This window comes from Hemiscyllium ocellatum, chromosome 1 (genome assembly GCF_020745735.1).
Source record: "Hemiscyllium ocellatum isolate sHemOce1 chromosome 1, sHemOce1.pat.X.cur, whole genome shotgun sequence".
NCBI classification, from domain to species: domain Eukaryota; kingdom Metazoa; phylum Chordata; class Chondrichthyes; order Orectolobiformes; family Hemiscylliidae; genus Hemiscyllium; species Hemiscyllium ocellatum.
The window spans coordinates 102984896-103008250 of record NC_083401.1 but is presented as its reverse complement, the minus strand read 5'-3'; the positions used below and the strand labels follow the sequence as shown (position 1 = coordinate 103008250).

Here is a 23355-nt window from a genome sequence, read left to right as displayed (position 1 = left end):
AAAATCTCCAGTGGTTGTCTCTGTGCCTTTGTGACAAGTTTCCATTATTTCTTCCTTTATGCTCCATCCTATCATGTGACAAGTGACTTCATGCCTGCATCGTTTCTCATCTCTACCCAAACCATTTCCTGAATTACATCATCCAGTTTTATTGTACTAATATTACCCATTATTAACAGAGCTATCCTTCCACCTTTTCCTCACTTCCTGTATTTCCCAAGTGTTCTGTACTCTTCAGAATTCAGATCCCAATCAATGTCATTCCTGTAGCAATGTCTCTGCAATGGCTGTCAGATATAGTTATGAGACAAAAGGTTTATAATTTAGAAGTACTAATATAATTTTTAGAAGTTGGATCTCAAAATAGAGGCAGATGGGTGTTGGTTACTTCTGTGTAAGATTTTCTTTTTTAAACAAAGTCAGTGTCCTTTGGGAGGGGTGACCTAAATTCAGTCTTTGTCAGATAGCAAATGACTGAAGACTTGTGGTGTTGACGGAAAGATGTTGCATATACGACAGGTAGCTTATTATTTAAGGTCATTAACTTTGTTTTCAGTTCAGAGTACTTGAGGATTGAATGTGTTTTACTTTAATTTAGTTCAGGAAACAGCAGAGTTTAGTTTAGTTTCCCTCCTAAGAAGGGATTACCACCTATCTCAGCAGAAGGCTTTTGTTTGTAATCCTTCCACACCAGGAAAGTTTAGTTAGAAATCTGCAGTTTATTAGATCCCACAAGGTTTAAAACTTCTAAGTTGATCAGAGATCTTGTCAAGGACTCATCAAATTAAATCCACGGTCCATGATAAAGAAACTGCACGGTAAAAATGGAAAAGAAAATGCTGTAAATCAGAAGCAAAAACAGAAATTGTTGGAAAAACTCAGCAGGTCTGGCACATCTGTGGAGAGAAAATAGAGTCAATGTTTCGGGTTGAATTACGCTCCCTCAGAACTGCAGGGTGTCAGTTAAGTAGAAGCTTAAGAAGTTGAGATTGGGATGTGATTTTTTGTACTTGAGTCTCTGTGGCAGATAGATTCAGGGAAAAGTTTGAAACTTCATTTTATTGTCATTTCATAATTTAACTGTTTTCTATATTTAGCTTGTTTAGTTGTTTTTTATTTTGTGCAGTAATAATTTGTTCTGTAGTTATAGAAATCTGCAGTTTTGTGAGGATATGTTTCAGTAACAAATCACAATGTTAATTAATTAAACCAAAAAAAATGAAGTCCTATCAAGATATGTTTTATTCTAGAATCTCACTTGTGCAGTAACAGCTTCAACTGGAACCAAAATGCATACTTAAATATTTGAGTCTGCAATTCATCTGTTTTGTTTTGAATGCTATGTGCATGGTGGCTCATTGGTTAGCACTGCTGCCTCACAGCACCAGGTATCCAGGTTCAATTCCAGGCTCAGGCAACTGTTCGCACATTCTCTCCTTGTTTGAGTGTGTTTACTTCAGGTGCTCTGGTTTCCTCCAACAGTCCAAAGGTTTGCAAGTTAGGTGGACTGGCTATGCTAAATTGCCTTGATGTGCAGGCTATGTGGATTAGCTCTGGGAAATGTGGGGTTACAGGGATGGGGTGGGACACTCTTCAGGGTCACTGTGGACTCAGGGTTAAATGGCCTACTTCGACACTGTAGGGATTCTATGTGCACTAAGATAGGGAGTTAGCAGTCTTATTATTTTATTCTTTGTAGAACTTATAATCCTATTTGTTGATTTACTCTTAGAATTAGATTACTTACAGTGTGGAAACAGGCCCTTCGGCCCAACAAGTCCACACCGACCCGCCAAAGCGCATCCCACCCATACCCCTACATTTACCCCTTACCTAACACTACGGGCAATTTAGCATGGCCAATTCACCTGACCTGCACATCTTTGGACTGTGGGAGGAAACCGGAGCACCCGGAGGAAACCCACGCAGACACGGGGGGGGGGGGGGGGGTGGAACATGCAAACTCCACACAGTCGCCTGAGTCGGGAATTGAACCCGGGTCTCAGGCGCTGTGAGGCAGCAGTGCTAACCACTGTGCCACCCACAATTGTACTCTCTATCCCTTCCTACCAACGTGCGTTTACCATTTCCTGTAGCAATAACTTTTTCTTTGTCCGTGAGTTTACTTTTTGATTTGCCACATCTTCCCAAGTTTGATCTCTTGCCCCCACGATTTAGTCTAAAGTTCTTTCTACTTCCCTAGTGACAAGACCAAAAAGAAACACAGACCTAAGTAGACTGTAAGTAAAGGGATCAAGGTGACAGTGAGAAAGCAGGAGAATGGGGTTGAGAAATGTATCAGCCATGAAGAAATAGCAGAGCAGACTTAGAATCGCAGAGATGTACAGCAAGGAAACAGACCCTTCGGTCAAACTTGTCCATACCCACCAAATATCCCAGCCTAATCTAGTCCCATTGTGCATCTTCTACACTGATGCAGCAATCTTCAGGGTACAATGGACCTGCACTCCCAGATCTCTATGCTCATCAACATTTCCCAAAGCTCTTCAATTCACTGTATAATTTGCTCTGGAATTAGACTTGTCAAAATGCATCGCCTCACATTTTCCTGGATTGAACTCCATATGCCACTTCTCTGCCCAACTCTTCATTCTATCTATATTGTCCTGTATTCTTTGACAGTCCCTTATGCTTTCTGCTACTCCATCATCTGCAAACTTGATCAGACCAACAATGCCCTCTTCCAGATCTTTTATGTATACCACAAGCAACAGTGGCCCCTGTGGAACACCACTGATTACCTTTCTCCATTTTGAGAAACCCCCTTCAATTACTACTCTCCGTCTTCTGGTGCTCAACCAGTTCTTTTTCCATTGAGTTAGAACACCCTGCATACCATGTGACTTCACTTTCTCCATCAGTTTACCATGGGGAACCTTATTAAATGCCTTACTAAAGTCAGTGTATATGACATCAACAGCCCTTCCTTCATCTATCAACTTGATCACTTCCTTAAAGAACTCTATTAAGTTGGTAAGGCATGATCTCCCCACACAAAACCTTACTGCCCATCACTGATAAGCTCATTCTTTCCTAAATATAAATAGATCTATCCCTCAGTACCTTCTCCAGCAACTTTCCCACCATTGACGTCATGCTCACTGGTCTGTAGTTACCCAGAATATCCCTACTACCCTTCTTGTACAGGGGGACAACATGAGCAACCCTCCAGTCTTCCAGCACTTCACCTGTATTTAAGGATGTCACAAAGAGATCTGTCAGGGCCCCAGCTATTTCCTCTCTCACCTCCCTCAGCAACCTGGGATAGATCCCATCCGGTCTTGGGGATTTGTCCACCTTAACCTCTAGCCTACCCAACACATGTTCCCTACTTATGTCAATGTGATCCAGACTAATGAAACTTCTATCTCTAATTTTAACATTTATCATGTCCCTCTCCTCAGTGAACACTGATGCAAAGTAATCATTCAGAATCTCACCCATTCTCTCAGGTTCGACACACAGCCTTCCTTTATTATCCTTTAGTGACCTAGTTACTCACTTACTTCTTCTATATGAATAAAAGGCTTTGGGATCCTCCTTAATTCTACTTGCTAAAGCTATTTCATGACCCCTTTTAGCCTGCTTGATTCCTTGTTTAAGACTGGTCCTAATCTTCTGATATTCTTCCACGGCCTATTGTGTTCTTAGCTGCCTCAACCTTATGTTCACTTCCTTTTTCCTCTTGGCTAGTCGAATGATTTCTCCTGTCATCCACAGTTCGCAAATCTTGCCTTTCCTATCCTTAGCCTTCAATGAGGACAACATTCCTGAAGAAGGGCTCATGCCCGAAACGTCGATTCTCCTGCTCCTTGGATGCTGCCTGACCTGCTGCACTTTTCCAGCAACATATTTTCAGCTTTGCCTTCAATGAGACATGCCTATCCAGCACTAGCTTTAATCTATCTTTGAAAGCCTCCCACATATCAAATGTGGACTTCCCTTCAAATAGCTGTGTCCAATCCATGTTACCCAGCTCCTGCCTAATTTTGATAAAATTGACCTTGGCCAAGTTTAGCACTCTTCCCTTAGGACCACTCTCATCTTTGTCTACGAGTTTTCATAAAACTTACAGAAGGTCAGAGGTCGTCCTTTTTAACTTCTCTCCTAGCTCCCTGAATTCAAGAGTCAGAGGTCAAAGGTAAGTGTAGTGGCCATCACTAAGGAGAAAATGCTGGGGTAGGTGAAAAGTCTGAAGGTGGATAAATAACCTGGATGAGATCGACTATACCCATGGCTTCTGAAGGACATGAAGGAGATCATAGATCATCACCAATGCCTCTTTCAGGAATCACTGGAGTCAGGAAGGGTTCTTGAAGACTGAAAAATGGCTGATCTGACACTTCTGTTTAAGAAGGGAGGGAGACAGAAGATAGGAAACTATAGGCTGGTTAGCCTGACCTTGGTCATTGAGGAGATTTTATAATCCAGTATTAAGGATGAAATGGGGAATACTTGCAAGTACATGGCAAAATAGGCTGGAGTAAATACATCTTCACAAAGGGGAGGCCATGTCTGACATATCTGTTAGAAGTTTTTGTGGAGGTAATGAGCAAGTTAGACAAGGGAGAACTGGTGGATTTGATCTATTTATCTATATATCCCAGGCTGTTAGGAGCAAGGTATAGCATGGATAGAGGATTGGATGATTGGCAGAAGTCAAACAGTGGGAATAAAGAGATCTTTTTCAGGATGGCAGCCAGTAACTAGTGGAGTTCTGTAGGGGTCAGTGTTGGAACCACAACTATTCACATTTTACATTAACGATCTGGATGAAGGAACTAATGGCATTTTTGCTAAGTTTGCAAATAACATAAAAATAGATGGAGGGACAGGGAGTGTTGAGGAAGTGGGGAGGTTGCAGAAGGATTCGGAGTGGTTAGGAGAGTGGGCAAAGAAATGCTAAGTGCAATACAATGTGGGGTAAGTGTGACGTTACACATTTTTATAGGAAGAATAGAGGCTTGGATTATTTTCTAAATGGGGAAAGGCATTGAAAATCTGAAGCACAAACAGGTTTAGGAGTCCTATTTCAGGATTTCCTTAAGATTAACGTGCAGGGTCATTTAGGTGTTGGGAAGGCAAATGGCTGTTAACATTGATGTTGAAAGGGATGGAACACAAGTGCAAGGATATAACTCTCAAGCTATGTAAGGGTCTGGTCAGACTGTATTTGGAACATTGAGAGCAATTTTGGGCCCCGTATCTAGGGAAGGATGTGCTGGTCTTGGAGGAGGTTTACAAGAATGATCCCAGACATGAAGGTCTTATCATATGATGAGTGTTTGAAGACTCCTTTAACATAGTCCGTACTTGATGGAGTTTAGAAATATTGGGGAGAGGGGGATCACACTGAAACTTACAGAATACTGACAGGCCTGGATAGATTGGATGTGGAGCAAATATTTCCACTCGTCAGAGAGACTTGGATTGGGGAGCAGCATTCAGAATGAAGGGATGGTCCTTTAAAACTGAGGTGAGGTATAACTTCTTCAACCAGAGGGTGGTGAATGTGTGAACGCACTGTCACAGAGAACCGTGCAGGCCAAGTTATTGAGTACATCTCTTTAAGACAGAGATAGAAAGGCTCTTGATTAGTAATGGGATCAAAAGTTACAGGGAGAGAGGAGAATGGGGCTGAGAAACATTTAAGCCATGATGAAATGGCGCAGCAGACTGGAAGGGCCGAAGGGCTTAATCTTGCTCCTATATCTTATGGTCTGTTTGTCATTGTTAACATCTACTTCCTGCAATCCAAAGGTAGATGGATCTTTGTGTTGCCCTATTTTTGGTGATCACAATCATTTAGTGTTTGCTTACTTTTTTCGTTTACCTACTTCGCATTTCTTTGTACTGAATTGCTGATGCCACCTACCCCCTCACAGTTAACATAAATTGCTTTTTGTCATCCTTCCCTGGCAGTATGTGAAAATAGCTGTATAAGTGCTAAAACAAAACATGAAAACAAACAGTCAGGGTTTGTAAATTTAGTTTTATTATGTGATCCTTTTGACAACCAAAAGACAAAACATTGAAGGATTGCAACTGCCACCATGCAATTTACAAGAGTCAATGGCAAGTGACAGACTAAAAAAAAGCACTGAAGATTTACAACAAAATATAAAACAGTGCATTTCCATACAGTAACTTAGATACAAACCTGAGATGTACAATGAACATTGATTTTGAAGGTCACCATTCATGCAGTGCAAAACCATACTACAGGGAAATTCAATCAACATTCTGGAAATTTCGACAGAAAAATCCTGATCCAATGTACAGAATATGTTCATCTTTACATGACATTCAAGTCAAATTCCATCATTGAATTAGATTGATTTTAAATACTATGCAAGACTGGCAACAATGGAAAGCAAATTTTGTTACCATATTACTAATGGAGCAAACATGCATTAAATATTTTACTTTGTTGTCACGCTGAACAAGACAATCAAGGCAAATTCTTTTCAAATTTGATTTCTTATTTTGAAGTAGTCATGTTCAATCTTTTAAAAGTATCAAAATCTTAACATTTGTTTTTATTCTGTTATCTTAAGTCTAGTAAAGTAACGTACACATTCCATACATGGCCTATTTGGATACAACCTTTCACAGAACCAAATGGACACGGATATGTCAGTGTGAATTACAAACTTACAAAATAATTTAAAGCTGTCATTCATTTATATTAAAGATTTTTATTCCAAAATGCAGGACATACACAATGATTGGTCAGGAAACAATTTTTTTGTCCATCGTAAATCGCTGCATGATGTTACCTTTCACTAATCTGCTTCATTTGTCTCTAACCTTGCAGAAGATGTGCTGCAAGATCAGAAAATTAGTCATGCAGTAACAATGTTACATGTAACACTTGATCTCATGCAGTTAGACAAGAATACAGACAGGACAATCAAGTACACCACAGTCAGCCTCACATATCGGAGGAAGACGACAGCTATCATTGATTAAAAGACACCACAAAGTAATCACGTAGTTAAAGATATGACATTCATTCAAGGATTTTGACAAACACAGAACATGTTGCATATAGAGAAAGCACATGGGCACAGCAAGCTGCAAATCAAGGGATGATAGTAACTGGTTTGTGTTCTCAAACACTTGTGGATTTTTATTTGCTATTCCTTTTATGATTTTTAAAATCATAATCTCTAACAGTGGTTTGCTTTTTTTTCTGGAAAATACAATGTAAAGGCAAAATTTGCCTTTAAGTTACTGGAGAGGATGGAATATTACAACTGTGCTGATTACACTGTTTTTGTGTTATGTCCTGTTGTTTGCTGAAGTTCAGTTTCATAGCCAATACTCAGCCAAATCTAGATATTCTGTGGCAAATACTCAATGATAAAAATTAACCATTAAACTATTGTTCACATTAGTTATACAAACATTCGCATAAATAAGGATGCACTAAAGATCAGATTGAATGGAATGTTGACACAATATTTTTAAAATCTGGGTTATGCTTTGCAATCAAGGCAGTTTAATGCATAAAACACACACTACTGTAAAGGATGTTCCTCTATGAAGTAAACACTTAAGGTTCTATAGCGAGGTCACATTCAAGTTTCTGTTGTCAGCGCTGCATAAATTGTGACAACCACAGAATTATACACTCAATACAAGGTAAATTTAATTCAACATGTAATAGAAAGGAAATTACTGTACTGATTTTGTAAAAATGGCAGTTTTTTTTTAAAAAAAGTAATAATGCAAACCAAATTGTTTGGCACAAGTCACCAGTATTGCTGACTAAATCATGGAAATTTCATATACAGCAAACAAACAAATTTTAGCTCACATTCACCAGAAAATAGGTTGGAATTAAAATGTTATTCAAATTGGCACATTTACACACGTAATTAAATAACCTGAACAAAATTCACACAAAACAGAACTTGAACTATCCTTTTAAGAGATGGTAGTCAGGAAAATAAACCTTCATTTTATTATTAAATCACAGCATATTTTAGACCCATGGTAAAATGTGTGCAAAAAATGGTGGAGTGGGGCAAGGAGAACCCTCACATTTGTATTGAAATGTTTGTTGAATGTTAAATCATTTAAAAAAAAAACACTAAATTCATAAGCTTGTACTGTAGGAAATGTAGCGTCTCACAGAAAACACACTACATTGTTTCATTCTGAAAATTAAGTCAAATATTGGGCAATGAGTAAAGCATATCCATAGTCACAGCCTGTGAAAAACACAAATCATGAAGCAATTGCCAAGAGGGCAGGAGACTTAATTTTGAACAAGCCAGTGCCAGTGCATGTGCAAAATACACTTCAGAAAAACTGAAGCAGGAAAGTTACAAATGGGACTTGAAATTTGTTTCGGTTCTTTGACAATACTCTGGAGAATTGGGCTCATGTCAAATTCTAACAACTGAAGTGATTAGAAAACTATTGAATAAGGCTCATGCAGAGTTTTAAATTTGGCAAATAGAAGATTTGGCAACCAGAAGGGGAGTATTAGTATCAAGTTTAATACTGCATTACTAAGATATACTTTAGCATTTTAAACAGATTCCTATTCAGTGACTTGAACATTAAAATATATTACAGAATTGTTATGCTAGACTTATATAGATACTGTTCACAAATAGGTGCATCACTTCAAATCAGTAGTATTCTATCAAAAAACAGGGTTTAATTGGTAAAAGTCACAGTTTATGATAAACAGGAAAATGTAGGAAGTGGTGCTCAATTTTCTACAATGTTCACACTGAGCAGGGTTGAAAATCAAAACATTACTCTTGTCTAGATGTTTGTATTTTTAAAACAAACATGTCAAAAAACAGGTATACCAATGACAAATTTCAAGTTCTGGCAACCTTGTGGTTAATGTGTATTTTAAGGTGTTGATATTCTAAAAGAGAGAGTTTATGATTACATAGATCTGCACAGTGTTCATGTCTGTTTAATACACAACAAAAGTGATTAGCACTTTTCTCCTTCATGAAACATACAAAGACCAACTTATTTGGGTCTTTGCAGATCTTTACAGCTACATATCTAAAACTTAGATCTGTAATATTTGAAGTCCAATGTCACACTCTTAGTGAAAGCACTTGTTTGCTGTCCATGTATTAAATGTTTACCAATCATCTGGTCTTTGTTTGGTGGTGTCATAGGCCCTGACCACTTCAGACTGGGACACAATACCATTCTCATCTTGGGAAAAGGCATAACCATCTATGAAAATAAGAATATAGTGGCTCATCACAAAACTCATCAAGTTACAGAAGAATGAATCATGAAACAACTTGTCATTATTTTGACAAAATTAATTAATTTAACTCTTTAAATAAAGTACAATGCAATTAGGTACTAAATGTTCAAGAAGGATCTTCCAGAAGTGCAACAATTGTGATGCTGACACTATTTTTTAGAACAATGGATGAATTTCTCAATGATGGTGAATGGTTTCCCCTTATCAATACTTGTGATTAGTCTCATTAGCTTCCAACCAAACTGTTGGCTAAGAACATTTAGAGACAAAAAAACAGATGGTGTTTTAGCCAAGGACATGTTTCCACACACGTACACCCAGATCAGATATGACGAAGCATTACATAAGTACTTGTTCTATGAGCAGTTATTGTGAAAGGGCAGGGTGAAAACAGGAGCATAACAGAATCATCTAAAGAGTTAACCGGAAACACAAGGATTTAATCATAATTACTAAACTATGGGAAAAAGTTTGTCAAATGAACATACTTGGGGAAAAAGATACTTACGTAATGAACTCTGTTGGAAAGAATCAGAACGATGTAGATTGAAAGTATTCTTCCGAAAAACATTCTTTAAAAGTTGAGCTCGTTCACTTAAGCTTTTCAGAAAAGAGAGAATTACAATTAATTGAAATGCTTTAGGGAAAAATGTCCATTTTTTTTTAGCTGGTTGTGAAAATAGAATATATTTAATGCACAATAAATTGAAATTTAAATGCAGATCTGACAGTTCTTCACCACACAAGTCAAATTCACACCATTTTATCGACCATTACCACTCATCCAGTATAAAGTCTAAAGCCTTTCCAACCAGTACAATTAAAATGCATCCTTTATAAATGTAGTATCTGAAAATATATATAAATTATTAAATATAATATGAAAAATAACTTCTGCATTTAAACAAAATACCAAGTTACATTGAACCATCCAGAATTTGCTGACAGTGAAAAGATACTCAAAGTTTGAACATTCAAGCTAAAATTTGAATAAAACAAATTGCCATTTATAAAAAAACAAAATTTGTAGCCACATCACACTTGAAAACAATAGAATGGACAATTCTTCTAACTCACCTAATTAAATCATTCACTGATGTGGAGGAAATTTGCTGTTCTCAACCATTGCAGAGTACAGATAACCCTAGAATTTTGAGGTCCTTCACTGACAGGTCTGTAAAATCCTATGAGGTCCTCCCACCTATCCTTGACTTGTTGCAATTTTATACCAGATTACCAAGACCTACAGTAGCCTTTCTTCTTGGTCTCTCCATTAAGACACCACCTACCCTGGGTCTCAATTCACACTTCTGATCCAAAACCCTCTGCTGGTCCTTGATTCCTGGACTTAGAAACTGGGGACTGCATGTGGTGCAGTTCTAGATACTGCAACTTCTGGGAGTAGAGAGCTGTTGGCCAATCTGATTAGGTGTAGGTTTCACCCTTGATCAGCCCTCCAGCCATTTCATGCTATTGAATTGCTATATGGTTATCGGCTATCATGACCAGTGAGGATGTGTTTTCTGCAAACTCTTGGTTTCACACAATAGGAAGCCTGCTTCAATACCCAGCCCAAAAATTCTATAAGCACTAAGGGCAAGAGGTAGGGAGGAACATGAAACAATTACTCATCACCAGTGAAAAAGAATTGAAGAATAAATGCGACTACGGTTGATTAGTTCCTTGTTCTGATGATCTATAATACAGAATCTTAAAAAGAATTGATTACAGAAATAGTGAATCCATGGAATGTAATCTTTAAAAATTCCCTAGAATCTAGGGAAAGCAGGAAACAACAAGCCAGTTGGCCAATATCTATCACGAAGATAATACCATTTCCTTAATAATGAATTCCAGCAAGACACTTTAAGAATCATAAAACATTCATGCAGAGTCAACATGGCCTTATGAAAGATGAAAGTTACATTTACAGGACATTTAGATATGCTGGAATGAGCATTACTTTGTTTAGCATTTAACCCTAATTTTAAACCTTCTGTTCTCAAGGAATGGTGACGAAGAAAAGGCAACAAATTTTAAATTGAAGATGCAATGTCCTGCATAGAAACATTATATTTGAAATGCATTCAATCAATTTGCTATAAAGTATGCTGTGAAGATATGATGAGGCACTATATCGGTGGAAAGTTTATTTGCAAGAATTTGTTTCAGTGACATTGCTTAAGGATAGTGGAATGAAAGGATGTCAATACGCAGATGGGGGATATCTAAGGAAAGAGTTATGCTGGGTTGCCTCTTATGTTCCCTGGGAATTGATTTCAGCAGGTGGGCTGTATGCTTGGCACACAGGATTCAGGCTTAGTGCACTAATAACATCAAGTTCCAATGAAAAATGTAAAAATGCAATGACTTCAAGATTGTGTATAATAAAAGCTATATCTGGCAATTCAAATTATTTAGAGTTAGTGACACTAGTGCTCGTTCCAACATTAAGGTGCGAGAGCTGAGTAGTTTAAAGATCTCACAACACCAGGTTATAGTCCAACAGATTTATTTGGAAGCACTAGCTTTCAGAGTGTTGCTTCTTCATCCGGTGATTGTGAAGCAGGACCATAGGACACAGAATTTGTAGCAAAAGCTCACAGTGTCAGGAGGCTGAAATGATATATTGAACAAACCTCGATTGTTAAGTCCTTCATCTTTTAGAATGGGCTTGCTGGTTTCAGTTCTTTAATATATAAATATTAAATATTACACATTAACTTAACATCAAGATTTGTTCAATATATAATTTTAGCTTCATGACACTGTAATCTTTTGTATAAATTCTGTGTCTTATGATCCTGCTCCACAATCATCTGAAGAAGCAGCAGCGCTTCGAAAGCTAGTGCTTCCAAATAAATCTGTTGGACTATAACCTGGTGCTGTGTGATTTTTAAGTTTGAAGATAGTTAGCCTGAAAGGGCTAGGATCCCTGGAGGTGAAAAATTTGAGGAGGATCAAATCACTAATTTTTTTTTAGACAAATCTATTATAATTTCTCTGTGGCCTAAACTTATCAGTTTACTCTGCTTATAAATCAAATCAAACTATTCAATAATGTAAAATTTATCTGATTAATTTTAAGTAGCATGTTTGAATTCGCATCAAAGTAAATGCGTTTTAAATCCATAATATTTAGATAGCTATTTCTGCTATTTATAGCATTAATGGTATAAATGTCATTTCAATGACATCTTAATCTCATGTCTAGTCGCTGAGGTAGAAAATAACCGCATGGGGTTTAGTCTTACAATCGTGTGCTTTAGATTAAATTTTATTGTGTTGACCTAACCTGGTGTAGAAACTCTTGCACTGTTTTAAATACGTATTTAAGTATAAAGTAATGCAACGCAGGAGGAAACCATTCAACCGATATTTTAAAGATCAGTTTGATTACTCCCTGTCTGTGCTCCATTATTTTTAGTTATTTCAAAATGTAAAATGTCAAGTGCAATGTAAGTGTAATAACTCGACTTTTTGTGTTAAATAAACTTTAACTGAATTTCCCAAACTAAAATTCCGTGGACATACTGCATGCTATTGATGAATCATGAAGGTTTGGACAATTGTAGGTAAATAGAATATTTCCAAATTAGAATCAAAATGACAAATGTATGATGATCAGAACTATTGAAGGAGATATTAATTCAAAATTTGGCTATTTGACTTTTAGGTTTCCAACAAATAATTTTTTTCAAAATTCAGGGTGGGAAGGAAATCGGAGGAAGCTTGTTTAATTAAATAGATGTAGGATCTGAAAGAGTTAATTACTTACCTTTCTTACAACTAGGTGTATTGTAGTTCTCCCAACTTTCTGATCGCTGTTGAAGAATAATCCAAGTTCCCAATTCACCATCAGTCCTGTCTGCCTGTTCTCATCTTTAAGTTAAAAATCACATAACACCAGGTTTATTTGGAAGCACTAGCTTTTGGAGCACTGTTCCTTCAACAGGTAGCTAATGGGACAGGATCATAGGACACAGACTTTTACAATAAATTCTGTTATATTACCCTATCCCACTAGCTATCTGATGAAGGAGCAGCACTCTGAAACCTTGTACTTCAAAATAAACCTGTTGGACTGTAAACTGGTGTTTTGAGATTTTTAACTTTGTCCACCTCAGTCCAACACTGGCAACTCCACATGTTCTCACCTTGAGCAACTATTCTCAACTCTACTCATGTGATCTTGAACAAAGATATTGCTATGGGAACACATGGGTTCTGGTAACACCTAATCTTTTGAAGAATACTTGAAATTTGTTTCATTTCAATGTTACACATTGTTTCAAGGTGTCCTTCTGTCCTTGCCTTCTCCTACAGCGGTGACAGTGGTGCTACTGCTTCTCGTTCTCTTACTCCTGGGATTTTCATTGACTACTGTTCCAACCTATCAGCCATGGTTTCAAACACCAACTGAGAGTTTCATCTTCCCTTCTCCTCCTCTTCAGCTCTAATATTGACTTCCCACTGTCAGTTATTATGATCCCACTGATTCATAACTATCCATCTGAAATACACTTGTTCCCACTTTCTTATAAGGTCGCCAACCCTTGTAGTTTTTGCACCTCATTCTAGTGATCCTAAGAGTCATGGATCATTGCCCACACCACAGCCTCTGAACTACCTTTGCTTTTTCCCAGGCTGACCGGATACTAGTCGATGCATCTCATTTTTTGTACGATCTACTCTCATTATTTCCTTTTTACAACAGTCACAGGATTCCACTCATTTCTCAGCCCACCAGCCTTGAATTTTCTGAATTACATTCATTAGTCAATGACATGACTGCCTTCATGTTGTTGATGTCAAGCAACACAAGTTTCTTCTTAATTTCATTAGAATAAGCCCACATTTTAGATGGCTATAATTTAACCTAAACAATTGCTTCCAACAAAATGCTGAAACCATATTGAATATTTTTTTTTGAATTTTAAAATTTAAATCTGGACTCTTCCAACGATCAGAAAACCCACAAGTTCCACCACCAAGAAGATCAAAGGCAGCAGATGCATGGGTACACAACCGCCTACAAGTGCTTATCGAAGTCACAGGTAATCCTGACTTAGAATTGTAACACCAGCCCTTCACTGTTGCTGCTTTTAAATTGTGGAACTCCCTTCCTAACAGCAAGGGCACTGTTCATCACCATCATCTCCAAAGCAATTAGCCATGGTCAATAAATCTAGGCCTGTCACAAAGCCCATATTTCATGAACAAATAAAATAAAATTCACATATGTCAGGCTTGACAAGTAAGTGACAGGTTCAGATATTTAACATGACTCCTGCTGTAAAATTTAATTAAACAAAATTTGTGATATTAAATTTAAAGATATTCAAAAATTGCAATTAAAGAATGGAGATTACTGCTTTTTATCCTATCACCCTAGAAAATCCATTAACAATGTTGAGACAACACAGTACTGAAGAAACCGAAGCAAGAATATTGATATTTGATAATTGGTGAAGGTGGGGTTGGGTGTGGCTTGAGTGATTATCTCACAGGCAGGATTATTCACATATGTGAATTTTATTTTATTTGTTCATGAAATGTGGGCTTTTTGACAGGGCTAGATTTATTGACCATGGCTAATTGCTTTGGAGATGATGAGTGTTCTTGCTGTTGGGAAGGGTGTTCCACAATTTAAAAGCAGCAACAGTGAAGGGCTGGTGTTACAATTCTAAGTCAGGATTACCTGTGACTTTGATAAGATTTACAGGAGGTTGTGTACTCATGCACCTGCTGCCTTTGTTCTTCTTAGTGGTGGACCTTGTGGGTTTTGTGATTTTGAGATGAAAAATTGAGACAACTTTACCCATATTGTAGTAATGTGAGCAATTCACGTATATTCAAAATTCTGAGATCATATAGGACTAATCTGTTTTACTCAGGTTATCAATGTACCTCAGCAGAAATAAGAGAAAATCTCAGGTCATTTTGCTTTTGACTTCCAAATTGCATTGAGTATTCTCCATTCAGTTCACTTGTTTTTAATAGATGTGCATTAATATATTGGGGACTTCAGCATTTCCAACTTTTGATTCAGATCTCCAGTGTTTTTTCTTCCAAGTCAAAGTGACGATGCTCTGATCTACACATTAAGAATTATTTGTTTATTTTTTCCAATTGTGCTACTCAGAAGAAAGCAAGATGCTATTGTCAGGCTTTCCATTATTACTCTTAATGTGTATGCTGTTTAACTGCTATTTTGTCAGTATACATACTGACACAACTGGTCACTGATCATGGGATATCACTGAAATTGAAGTTCAGCTTCTGTAGGTTGCCGTTCAGAAATTTACCATCATAGAGGTTGCTCTTAATTCTTTATTTTTTTTTTACAACCAAGGATATTATCCTTATAGTATCCTTAGAAACCTTGGTACCTTGGAAAAAAAAATCAAGTATAGTATGCAAGTTATACCTTTTGCCGTACACAGCTGCACCTGGATCCTGGAACTGGGCTTCCAATTCTTGAACCTCTTCGACCAGAGTTTTACATAAAGTTCTTTTAATGCTGAAAATGACCATTAAATTGATTCTTAATGACAGATACGTTAGAATTCTCTAGTGGAAGTAAACGTTCAAATTTGGAAAAACAAATTTCCTTGAATAGTATTTCACAGATTTTGCAGAAAACCATTTACAATTATGCACTAAGGCATAGAAGAGCTGCCAAAAAAGTTACACAAAATAGAAATTAAATCAAAAAAGAGTGCAAAATGAAACATTGACTTATTTAAAAGAACAGCTTCACTGTTTGAATATTCTTTAAAAGTAAGAAGGGATCAAGCCAAAAGCTTGCACACTGAGCATCAGATTATAAATTCCATTACAGATAAGGTGCAATTAGAACAGGAGGCTTGTACCATCTCAGTTTCATCATTTTCTCCCTAGTACTTCAATTCATGGTTTCTTTTTGCAAAAGCCTACTAAAGCATCAAAAGTTGCCTTGGTTCACAACTTCCTGAAATGAAGTCATGCCATTTAAAATAATCACTCTGAACTGAAATTCTATCAAATAATTCAAATATTTGATACCACTATCGTAACTTCGAACTGTCACAATATTTCAGCTTGGTACTTCACTTACTTTAAGAAAAATGAATAACTTTTGTTTTAGAACCAAGAGTTTCAAAAAGAGTTTTACATTTATTTTTGTCATACATACACTTTGTAAGTCACATCCCAGAGAAGAGAAGTAATTGGGATGAAGAATAGGCCCATCCAAAACACACCAGAGCTGAACAACATTACTGCCTACGGAAGTGAATAAAACACAAATTTTACATTTTAAGCAGTAGCAAATACATTTTCAATACCAAAAATTATTCACAATGTTGTACTAATGGTTCGTTGTCATGAGTCACAGGTAGGAGGGAGATTACCCTCAAATGATTTACCAATTACAATAATTTATCAAATACATTTTATTGTTCTGCTTGCATTTTGAGCATAGTGACAGAAATTTTGATGATTTGGAACAACACAAAAAAGTGAAACAATATCTTGAAGAGTATTAAAACAAAATACAGAAAATATTAGAAATCTGAAATAAATGCAGAAAATGTTGGAGTAATTCAGCATGTTTGGTTGCAGAATTCTGAACTCAATAACATCATACAGGACTTGAAATATTAACTGTTTCTCTCTCCGCAAATGCTGCCAGACTTGCTACTTTGTTACTTGAAAGATATATGTGCATAGAAGACAGCCTATCAAAGTTTCTCGAGACTGATTTCTAGGAGATGGGATTGTCCTATGAAGAAAGTTTGTGCAGGATAGGCCTATATTCTCTAGCAGTTGGAAGAATGAAAGGTAATTGTCTTGAAACATAAACATCAAGGAGGGCTTGAGGGGTAGATGCTAGAAAGATTTAATGCCCCGATTTTGTAGTAAACAAGGAATTGGCCATTTACAATTGATAAGAGGATACATTTCTTCACTCAAAGGGTCACACGCCTCTCAAATTCCTGACCTTAGACAGTTTTAGATTAGATTACTTACAGTGTGGAAACAGGCCCTTCGGCCCAACAAGTCCACACCGACCCGCCAAAGTGCAACCCACCCATACCCCCACACTTACCCCTTACCTAACACTACGGGCAATTTAGCATGGCCAATTCACCTGACCCGCACATCTTTGGACTGTGGGAGGAAACCGGAGCACCCGGAGGAAACCCACGCAGACACGAGGAGAATGTGCAAACTCCACACAGTCAGTCGCCTGAGTCGGGAAATGAACCCGGGTCTCAGGCGCTGTGAGGCAGCAGTGCTAACCACTGTGCCACCGGGCCGCCCACAACACAAGCTGAGAATGCTCAGTTGAGTATATTAAGATAGAGTTTGGATGCTAAGTGAATTAGCTGATGTAGCAACAATGCAGGAGAGAAATCAGCCATGACCATAGCGAACATGGGTACAACAGTCGAGAAAGGCTAAATGTCTTCTCCTGGTCCTTTTTCTATGTTCTTATATAAAATCATTGTGCCTCAAATTAATCTGATGAGAAACTAAGCATTACACTCAGCTGGACAATGATGGAAATGTTTTGGAGGGTAATGTGGTCAACCATATCAAAGATTACAGACAAGTCAAGGAGGACAAGGAAGAATAGTTTATTTTATCAAAGTCATGGAGGATGTCATTTATGACTTTGATAAGAGCTATTTTGAGACGTTTCAATTACTACCAATACTTTAACTTTTTCTTTTGGAGTTCTCCCCTCCTGCTTTCTCATGTATCCATCCTCAACTTCTCTTATTTTTATATTTCCTCTGAAAATTTCAGAAGTGAGACTTTCGAACAAAGCCTTATTATGCACTTGTTCTCATCACATGAACATGTCTCAGCTTGTGATTCATGAGGTTGAGTTAAAACCCTTTCCAATGATTTGCAAACATAATCTAGGCTAATACTTCAGGGTAGTGGAGGGGTGCTGATAAGTAAGAGATATCATATTTTGGATGAGACATTAAATAGAATTCGCCTTCTTGTTCAGGTGGATGCACAAGTTACTGCATCACTTTTTCTTTGAAATAAAGGAAAGTCTGCCATTAACCCACCCAATATATGTTCCTCAACTATACTGCAAAATTGCAAAAACAGACTAACAGGCTATTCATCTCACTTGCTGCTGGGGTATTTTGTAAGCAAATAGACATCACCTTTTAATAAGCATTTGTGATTAAATTTTTCAAATAATTTCCAAATCATTTTTCAAGTAAGCTGTCTAGCACTTTGGAACAGCCTGAAAACAAGTAAGAATGTAAAATCAATTCAGGTACTTTTGCCTGTCTTCCTTTTTCTCCCTTCTACATAAATAATTGGTTATTTTTTCATATTATGCACAGTTTTGACAATTCAAAGCATTATTGTCTCAGTTGTCTCTTTAATAGGATAGCCCTTTCCTTTACATCTCAAGTACTGGATCCTTCAGATCATCTTTCAATATTCTATCAGCCAGCTGTCACTCTCCTCTGATGTCTAAATGGATTCTTGTCCTCGACAATTTACCTCAACTCCAATCACTGTCCCTGAACAAAGGCATCACTATTGGGATCTGCAACTATCTTTGCTACACCCGTGCTTCTGTAGGACATGTGGTTCATTCTTGTTCCAATCCCTCATTGGCTTCTGACTTCAATGCCACAATCTCTCATATCAGTCCAATTATTGTACAATTGCTTCTTTCTACAGTTGTTCCAAGGATAAGAATTTCATTACCATTTTTACCTTCCCAAACATCATAAAACATTACTTTTTTCTTGACCTTGAGAATCTTATTTTCCTGATCTTGCCATACTTTTCAAACTGATGCACCATTGCCTGGGAAAATTCTATCCTTACTGTGAGAAGATTATTTGAATTTACCATCAAAAGCAAAACAGACTGATGAAAAAGTCGTTTAAATTTGGAATGATAGGCATATCTCATGAATTTAGTTAAAATTTGAGGTGACCACTAATATGGTGGATCGGGGAATACCGCTGTTCTCTGTGTGAACTTCAATAAGATATCTGATAAAATTCCATATAGGAGATTATTGGCAATAGTGAAAACACATGGAGCTGAATGATCTTGTAACATGGGTTGGTAATACATTGGAGATAAGAACGACAGGAAGTGATATTCTCTAGGATCTACGCCGGGGCGGCATATTTCACCAGATACATTAATCAATTAGATGAAGTAATGAAGAGTTGTATATCTATATCCATAGCTAACATAAAGCTAAGAGGGCACAGTAAGTTGAGAGATGACAGGAAAATTTTCAAAGGATAAAGACCGAGTGACTAAATTTTGATATGTGGAATTCAATGTAGGAAAATAGGAGGCCATCCAATTCAGATCCGAGAAAATATTCCAATTTGGTTTTCTTAGTGGGGGGAGAAGAAACTTATTTAAGTGTCCATATATACAAATCATTAAATACTAGTTTATTTAATCTAGTTTTTCACCAGATTAATTTACCAGATTTTCTAGTAGGTTGTGTTCCTACTTTTCCACTAGTCTTGTCATTCTAGTTAGTTGGTGCTGTCAAAGAAGCCCTGGTGAACTGCTACAGTACATCTTCAAGATGGTGGAGAGCATGAATGTTAAAGTTGGTGGATGGGGTAGTCATCAAGCTTTGTTCTGGATGGTATCACGCTTCTGGAATGTTGCTGGAGCTGCATTCATTCCATCACACTCCTGACATGTATCTGAATTTAGGGAGTCTGGAGATGACTTACTTGCAGCAGAATTCCTAAAGTCTAACTTGCTATTGTAGTCACAATATTTAAATAGCTGTCCAGTTCAATTTCTGCTGAATGGTAAACTCCAGAATGTTGATAGTGGGAAATAGAGTGGTTGTAATTTAATTGAATGGGAAGGGGACATAATGGCTAGATTCTCTTTTATTCGAGGTGGTTATTGCCAGGCACTCGTGCGATACAAATGGATGCAGACACAAGAAAATGTTGGTGGCTAACTCAATGAAGAGATATAATAGAATAGAATTAGAGAAACACTTCCTTTTCTGGAAGGGTTGTGAACAAGGAGGCACAGTCTTAAAAATTGAATTTCACATTCGGGGAGCAATCAGGAAGCATGTCTTCATATAAAAAGCAGCTGGAATCCAGAACTCCCTTCCCTAAAAGGTTATAAGTCCTAGGCCAATTAAAATTTGACACAAGGATGATAGGTTTTTGTTGGGAATTGAATGGCCGAGAGTGCTTGAGGGATTTGTTCTATGTTAAACCCATTTGCAGTTCCTCTGTAATATGTCATTCTATTTGACTCTTATATTTGTTGTTTCCCTGCCCATTTGTTGTATCCCCAAAAGAGGCTAAATATCTTCAACTTTTAATTTGTGATACAGGGTCGGCATTTGAAACATTAACATATTTTTGCTTTTTATCAATGTATATAGTGAGTATTTTCAGCAAATTCCACTTTTATTTTAGGTTGCCGGTTTGTTTTTACTATAATATGTGAATTACATATCTGCCACCCTATTACAGAATAGTTTTGTGCAATAGCAATCAACAAGTTTGAAGAATGAAATATATATTTATTTATTCTCTCTTTTGACTGGCTGACAATATCTGTCATCAAGTGCCATGCAATAAAAATAGCCTTCATCTTTCAAATGATGTGACATGCTTCAGCTGCCTGTTAAAACTGCAGTCAAAACAAACCTTTTTCCATCATGTAAGATGCACCATGAGGAGAGTTAGATTACAGACAGCAATCAAGGTAAATGCATCATTTTAATAGCTCACAACGAAGCACCATTCTACTTCTACAAGAAGTGTCTTTCACTTTTTTTTTGCAATTACTTGTTAAAGATAGATTAAAAAGAAAGGCAATATGTTCATGATCAATTTTAGCTACACTTCCGTATTTACACCATCACCAAATGACTTGCAATTTGTTAATCTTAATGGTTTAAAATTAACATTGATGATTATAGATCTGCACATTTTCTTTCTCAAAATCTTGAGATTCCTCTGTTCACATTAAAACAGCTGGTATCCTCCCAACTGATATTGTCACCAAATTAATCATTATATGCTCAACTTGACAGTGCCTGTAAATTTTCAGATCTCAGCTGTGGAGTATACCCAAGTGTATCTCTGTTCCAGACAAGCACCAAAACATGTTTGACAGATGTGTCTAGAAAGATATTTGAGCAGGGTGAAAAGTCTTGAGTGAAAATTGTAATTATTTATTTTTTCACATTTGGGTGAACAAATCCACAAGGATAGGATTATAAGTACTTTCATATACTATTATTGTGGCACAAGAACAAGCTGTAATAAACCTTACAGGCTCTTTCATTGCACGTTTAAGACATGATGGGAAGATTTAAATCATTGCGGTTCATGGATGAGTGATGGGCTTGTTTTTAAAAGGGCCTCTTTAACAGCCACTGATTGACTAGATTTCCTCCCTTTCCTCTCCCTTCCCTCCCATAAATCTAAATGTTTTCTGAAAATAGTTTTAGTCTTATGTAGATATATGTAATTATTTTGATGAGAGTAGTTTGGAGGCTCAGGGTATTGTCTCACTTTGGCACAATTGACCAAATAAAAATTGATACCCCAGTTGTCAACTGGTAGGATTGGTACAATGCCCAGTGAACAGCAACTACCACTTAGGGCTTAAAGTGTTTGCCCTGAGTATACCTCCAGATCTCTCATTCATGAATTTAAATTTACATTTATGATGGTGCATCTATAATTGCAACAAGTCTTGAAGCTTAACACATCACTTCAGATTGGTGCAGTATTTAAACTTAAAATAGTTTATTTTAGAAGCATTTAATAAACAGTTCTCTTTTTATCCCCTATTTGTACCATTCCTGAAACCATCCATATGTAGGCTTAACTATCTATTGTTTTACTTATTCACTATCTGTGTTATGCAGGAAAGGATGACTTGACTTCATAAGACATGACATCTAATAATTAAACTGCCTTTAAAAATGAAAATCTATATACTGTTTCAAACAATATTTGAACAACACATTGAAACAATATTTCAGACAACTTTGTTTAAAGAGTTAAATTTAAAATGAAACAATATCAATTTCACATTTTCATATTCTTAGAAAGCACAACATTCTGTTTATAGAACATAGAAGAACACAGCACAGAATGGGCTCTTTAGCTCAATGTCGTGCCAAACATGACTCCAAATTAAACTAATCCTTTCTGCTGGCCCTTGGTCCATATTCCTCCATTCCTTGCGTATTCACATGCTTATTTGAAAGCCCCTTAAATGTCCCGATCGCATCTGCCATTTCACTAAAAGTTTTCCATCTGTTACAGAGTTGAAGGCACAGAATAGACTGTTTTGATCTTTTTTAAATGAGCAATTCAAACTAAAATGTCATTCACCCAAAATATGCCTATTTTTTGTTTAAAAACAGGAAAAATCAGATGGCTTAAAATAACTTCCAAAGATCAAGCAGTGGTAATAATGTTTTCTCACACATACCATTACAAGTTTCCAAAAATTTATAACACGTCAAATTAATAACACAATCAAAATCAATGCTGGGGAAACCCTCCCCTCAAACTTGACTATCTCCAATACCAAAAATAACTTTGCTCCCTCTTGACTGAAACATCACTTTTATTCCCATTCCAACAGTGACTATCCTTGGACCAAAAACAATCATTGAATGTAGAAACAATTTGATGATCAAAGGATAAAAACATTATACAAAGTTTGTCCTTTCTACTCTGTTACATGGAGATTAAAAACAAGGAACAAGTGTAAATGAGCTTGCTTTGCCATTCGATAAGATCATGGCTGATTTGACTTTAACTTCAACTCTACATTCTTACATACCCCCAATAATCTTTCATTCCATTGTGACCAAGAATATATCTACTGCTTGCTTAAAAATATTTAAAGCTTTTGCATCCATTGCCTTGGGTTAGGGAGGTCCAACAATGCACAACCCTCAAAAATTTCCCTTTTCCCCTCATCTCTGTCTTAAATGAGTGGATCCTTATTTTTACACTATGACCCCTAGTTCTAGATTCTCCCACAAGAAACATCCTTTCCACAGCTACCCA

General features: G+C 36.9%; 1 protein-coding gene across 4 annotated transcripts in view; it reads right to left on the bottom strand.

The window, feature by feature from the left end:
• Positions 1 to 6059: 6059 nt before the first annotated feature.
• The window catches only part of atp8a1 (ATPase phospholipid transporting 8A1), a 345629-nt gene continuing 328333 nt past the window's right edge, over positions 6060 to 23355 (bottom strand). For all 4 annotated transcript variants that reach the window (XM_060824479.1, XM_060824487.1, XM_060824506.1 and 1 more), the window contains 4 exons: positions 16455 to 16543; positions 15708 to 15800; positions 9786 to 9877; positions 6060 to 9240 (listed from right to left, as the gene is read on the bottom strand). In XM_060824479.1, coding sequence (XP_060680462.1) covers positions 9143 to 9240; positions 9786 to 9877; positions 15708 to 15800; positions 16455 to 16543 — 372 coding nt within the window. In that variant the 3' untranslated portion in view covers positions 6060 to 9142. The remainder of the gene's footprint in view (positions 9241 to 9785; positions 9878 to 15707; positions 15801 to 16454; positions 16544 to 23355) is intronic.